This window comes from Saccostrea cucullata, unplaced genomic scaffold, assembly GCF_032062105.1.
Source record: "Saccostrea cucullata isolate Sc308-1 unplaced genomic scaffold, CSIRO_AGI_Scuc_v1 ctg13157, whole genome shotgun sequence".
In the NCBI taxonomy this organism is placed as follows: domain Eukaryota; kingdom Metazoa; phylum Mollusca; class Bivalvia; order Ostreida; family Ostreidae; genus Saccostrea; species Saccostrea cuccullata.
This window is the reverse complement of record NW_026921349.1, coordinates 9,115-15,147: the sequence shown is the minus strand read 5'-3', so window position 1 is coordinate 15,147 and position 6,033 is coordinate 9,115. Positions and strand designations below refer to the sequence as shown.

The 6,033-nt window shown below is 30.9% G+C and overlaps 1 protein-coding gene across 1 annotated transcript; it reads right to left on the bottom strand.

Annotated features, from left to right (window-relative positions):
• Nucleotides 1-408: 408 nt before the first annotated feature.
• Nucleotides 409-4,784, bottom strand: LOC134259799 (uncharacterized; the record flags this gene model as incomplete). The annotated part of the gene is made up of 2 exons (XM_062742403.1): nucleotides 4,255-4,784; nucleotides 409-567 (listed from the first exon to the last, which is right to left on the bottom strand). Coding segments are annotated over exons 1-2 (637 nt in total), but the record flags the coding sequence as incomplete, so codon positions are not given.
• Between the last annotated feature and the right edge of the window lie 1,249 nt (nucleotides 4,785-6,033).

The window sequence follows — 6,033 nt, the reverse complement described above, 5'->3', positions numbered from 1 at the left end:
TTAATGTGTTCACAACAAAGACATTTCAAATCTGCATATTTCATGAGGCTCAATGGATTACAAACCCTGACTTTCTCTGTATATAATTAATGAAATGATAAAATTACATCCGGAAAAGTATTTTCAATTTTAGTGACAATTTTAGTTGAATTATGATCTTTTTATAAATCAGTAATTTTGAACTCCAATGAAGTAGCTAAAAAGAAAAAAAAATACGCTCTATCAAGGTGGATTGAGAAAAGGAATGATCAACATTGAAATAAATTTAAAGGAAAAATAACAAGAATCTTTCTCTACCTTTATCACTCTCTCTTTATCTTTGAATAAGGAAAATTGATTGAGAAAAAAATACCCTTTGACTCGTCCTAAGTTTATTTTACTAACACATCTGATTTTACGTTGTCTTACCTTCAGAGCTGTAGTCTTCTCTTCCAATTAAAAACCAACCAAAAAGACTGTTAAGGTTCAAAGAATGTATGAAAGCTTGTTTTTCTTTTGAAATTTTCTTCACATATTCCACAAATTTATTCCTATTTTCCTCAAAAAACACAACAGATGGAAGTTTTACTGAAATTAATAAAAATATATATTAATTTATAATATAACTTATTTTACAGCTGTGGTTTATCATTGAGGACTACTCATAGTTATGCAATTATTCACGGAAGACTATTGATTTAAGATTTTCATTGTTTTAAAGAAAGGGGACCAAATAAAGATTTTTTTTTAAATAGATATCTACATGTATTTGACTCCCAGTGCGGAACATTGATGTGAGATTGCATGCAGACACTTTTGCATTTTGATCGCTAAATTGAATAAATAATTTCATCAATTCAATAAAATTATACGGAGATTTAAGAATTTTTTCGGGAATTTGAATAGAATTCTCGTCGTTTTATAATTGTGTTTGTGATGGAAGAAACGTAATTTGCATCGGGGTCGAATTATGCGCTGATTTATTGATTACCTCTTCTGCGAAGGTTGTACTTAAACTTTTCATGTTCGAAATATCAAAGGAATTATGGATAAGTTTGGTTGGAATGCCAAGGTCTTAACAATAGTTGGAAACGCGGGATAATTTATGCATTACGACCTAACTTGATATGCAAAAATTACTCTAAAGTTTCCAACAATCGTTGATTTCCCTGTCATACTCAACAAACTCTACAGTGATTGTGTTTCATTTACATTTATACATGGAATAAAATTGTAGGAGTTTACTTTCACGGCGCTTGAAGCCGGGACAGTGATTTCCAAGGTTTACGTCCATGCTTTAACTTAACAACATACCAAGTTTGATCATTTTAAACCTCTCGTCATTCAGAATATTCATTTAAAGACGATTTTTATTCAGAGAGCAATGAATTCCAGTGATAAAAAAAAAACCTACTGAACATTGTTGACATTTGATGGTAGCCATATTCTTTACTTTCAAATAAAAAAGTTTATGACCTACTACTTATCCTATGGCCCTTTATTTTTTTTTTATCAGTAAGTACATGTACTTCAAAAATTTAACGTTTTGATAAAGTATTTTATAAGAGTAAAATAAAGCATGTAAGAAAAAAATTTGGATAAAAAATCTTCTTCTCAAGAACCACTGGGCTAGAAAAGTTGAAACTTACATGGAAGCATCCTGGGGTAGTGCAAATTCTAAATTATTCAAATCATGACCCCCGGGGATAGGGCGGGGCCACAATGGAGATCAAAACTTTTACATAGAAAGATAAAGAAAAAATCTTTCAAAATCTCTGCTCCACTGAGCCGAAAAGCTTTATATTTTTGGGTATACTTCAAATCATGACCCGCAGGGGTAGGGCAGGGCCACAATGGGGAATCAAAGTTTTACATAGAAATATAAAGGAAAAATCTTTGAAAATCTTCTTCTCAAGAACCACTGAGCCAGAGAAGCTGAAATATTTATCATCCTGGGGTACGGTTTACTTGTTCAAATCATGACCCCAGTGTACAACTGTGGAATTTTTAATTAAATATAAAGGAAAAATCTTTGAAAATCTTCTTCTGGAATGGGTTTTGTTTATTTTTATGATATTATATAAATCATGACCCCCCGGGGATAGGAGGGTGGGGAATCAAGTTGAAATTAAAGACACCCTCAAGGAAAACCACTGAGCCAGAGTAGCTGACACCTGGAAGCATCCTGGGGTAGTGTAGACTAAATTGTTCAAATCATGACCCCCGGTGGTTGGGCGGGGCCACAATGGGGAATCAATGTTTTACATAAAAATATAAAGGAAAAATCTTTTAAAATCTTTATAATACTGAATGTCTTCTTAAGCATTCTAGGGTAGAGTAAAAAAAAATCACGGGGGTAGGGTGGGGCCACATTGGGGAATCACAGTTTTACATAGAAATATATAGGAAAAATCTTTGAAAATTTTCTTCTCAAGAACCACTGAGCCAAAAGATTTACTGACCTTTTTATTGTTTGTTTGATACAATGCTGGTTCAATGTTTAACATAGAAATATATAGCAAAAATCTGAAAATCGTTATTTTATGGAAGCATACTGGGGTAGTGTAGATTTCAAATTGTTTTAATTATTATCAGTTAGGTGGGGTGGGTTTACAATATGTATTACAAGGGGGAAGTTAAAGAACAGAATGGCCAAAGCTTCTCAGGTGAGCGATGTGGCCCATGGGCCTCTTGTTATAGTAAATACATGCACTTCAAAAATTTAACGCGTTAAGTATTTTTTAAGAGTAAAATAAAGTATGTAAGAAAAATTTTGGGTTAAGAAATAATATGGAAAGTGAAAGAGTGATGAAAGCAGTGGTGTTTAATAAACACGTATGTGGCAGTCTATGATATATAGTTTACCCGTTGTATTATTTATACTGTTTTGTATCTAAAAAGAAAAATCTGAATAATACATAAGAACTCAGAAATATTTATCACCACTGCTTCTGAGTGTACAACTATTTTTAATCAATGATCAAAATCTTTAGATATGTTATCTGAAAGTATAATAATCTTTATTGCATACTCATCCTTTGAAAGAATAACAGATATCTATCTTGTACAACTATAAAATGAAAGCAAAAAAGATAATCATCTGTTGGTAATCTTTAACAAGTTTTGACATTTTTCAACAATTCAAGTCAAGAACGATGATTATAAACTGCTATAAATCCAGAGACTTAACAAGGTGCTAATCTTTCTGACTAATCAGATAACGACATTTAGGCAAACCCATGAGAAAATAAATAATACACATGGTTTTAAACTATTTTTAACTAAAGAATTTTTTTTCAAAACAAACCTTTGTTAGTGTAAACTTTTTATATATTTAGGAATTGTACATGACAATTCTACCGTGAACAGACACAAAAATGCTAAGAATACTTCTAAAAGGATTTAAACTATGTTACTACGAGATATATATGCAAAAAGGTTAAATTATGTCAAGCATTTTGATAAAAAAATAAGGCAGATTGTCAAATTTCGCAGCCTGGTATAGAAATGTTTTCAAATGGGAATATAAAATATCATAATTGTTACCTGTGTATATATAACATGATCTGTTAGGTATGTGTGGTAAGTAACGGTGAAATAGCATTATTCTACATTCTCTTTCAATTATGCTCTACACGCCTTTTGTGTCCATATAAATTGTTATAACATGATTTTGGCGCTCGTGAACCCGTGATAATGTAGAACTACATGTAATCCATACCACCAACATGTAAATGCAGTACACCTATACCTATGAAAACGGTTAAAATGGGTCATATCAAATAATGCCTTCGTTATTTTCTTTAATATATATCATTTAATTTCTGGAGGTTAATCTTGAAATGATTAAACACGCTACTAGTTTAACCGTAAAGAAGTTCATTTAAACATGTTAAGGGTAGATTTAATTCTATCTGGTTTTTTTTTAGTTGAAATCTTCTACTTTCGAGAGGATGGGAGCTCTATTAAGATTAAGATAAATTTAACTCTTAAGAAAATCGAGAGAGTTTTCTTTGAAAGGAACAAAATCAAGAGTTTCCTTTTACGATAAAATTTTATCTTAAGATTTTGTTGTTAAAAGGATTACAGTACCAGAATAAGACATGAATCAATACAAAACATTAATATATGATTTTTCAGATAATTTTAAAGTAAAAAAAACTTTCTATAATGCATAAATTTAAGATTTTATCTTGTAAATGTTCAACAGAACATTTTTTTTCAAAAATGTTTTAAAAATGTTCTTTTATTATTTTTTGTAGAAGTGTTACTCACACTTTTTTTGAATTGCCTCTCTGACTGTTTCAATGCTATCTTGAGTCGACTCATTCCTTTCCACCATGACATGACGTAGGACGTCTACTCCAAGTCTTTGTATAAATAAATCCTCTAAACTCTCCGGTAGGAACAAAACTTTTTTGCGGCATATGTTAATTTTATCATCTTCATACCACCACGGTCGTACGCACTCCAACAAAGAGTCCACTGAAGATAACTTGATATAATCCTCGTAGTACTCGTCAGTTATTAGACAATTCTTCACGAAGTAACTCATCACCTGATGGCGGACATCATCTGATATAAAACTGACTGAGTTGTTCTTCTTGATTAAAACTCTATAAATATCAATCAATTCAGTGATATCACTTTGGGACATTCTTGACCCGCACCTTAATAAAGGGAAAGCAGTTTGAAGTTTTGTCAATAATTCCTCCCAAGGTGAGCTTAAGGATAAACTGTAACCCTCTGACATCAGAATAGAAACTAGAATGTTCCATTTTGTCCGAGAAAGCGCGAGATTATCCAATGCTGAAATAAAAATGGTTTATCATTATACATGACCGTATGTTAATTTGAAATGTACTTTTTTCAGAAACTTCTAAAATTAATCTTTCTTGTATGCGTATCTTATTTATTTTATGATTTCTAACGATCATTTGCAGACAAAAATACCGCAACATTCATTAAGTATCAATGTAGATGGTTTCTTCGTTATCTCGATATATTTTACCTTTTCATTCAGTCGCATATAAGGAAAACAAATGTCGATATATCACGATGGGTGTTGAGATATCATGATTCATACTCGACGTCCAGAATATCTATATATAATTCTATTATTGCAGAACAGACAGGTCTTTTACATAGATTACATGATTTCAATGCATAGCTCAGAACAACAAATCCTATATATTTGCTACAAAATCTAAGAAGTTATTTTTGAAATGTTGTATGTAAAACATATTCTATCTGAATATCAAAATGCTCCTAAAATCAATACTTTAAACAAGTGTTCTGCGCTTTACTTGAAATTTTGTCAGGACATGAAAAAAAAAATCCTCTACAAACTTCAAGCCTTAAAAAAATCGACATCTAAGATACAGAAAAAATGATTTTTATAAGTATTTATACATTTGAACTAACACATTTATAGTGATGTTATATATAAATTCATAAACTAGTGACTTTTCAGTTATACATGCAAATGTGATCTGCAGATTTGGTAGCAATGAGTTGTAATATAATCATGCATTATAATTTCCGAGAAACGAGTAAAGCATTTTCATCTTTATTGTGAAAAAAAATGTTGAAACGAGTTAAAAGGAGAGTAAGTTGAAAGTCAATGGGAGGAATTAAAAAGATAGGCGGTATTAATAGATACGTAAAATTCTTTGTGGAGGAAACTAAATAATTTATTCTTTATATCTCCAACAACGAAAGCCCGTTGAGGCCAATTCAGAGAAACAAATATTTTTTATTGCGTTTAATCGCAATAATTATTTCGTTTAAACGCAAAACATTGCGTTAAATCGCAATAATTATTGCGTTTAAACGCAAAACCTTGCGTTTAATTGCAATATTCATCGTGTTTAAACGCAAAACACTTTGCGTTTAATCGCAAAAGATTGCAATTAAACGCAATCTTTTGCGATTAAACGAAATAATATTGCTATTTTACGCAATAATTATTGCGTTTAAACGCAATAATATTTTTGCGTTTAATTGCAATAATTTTTGCGTTTAATTGCAATAATTTTTGCGTTAAATATGATA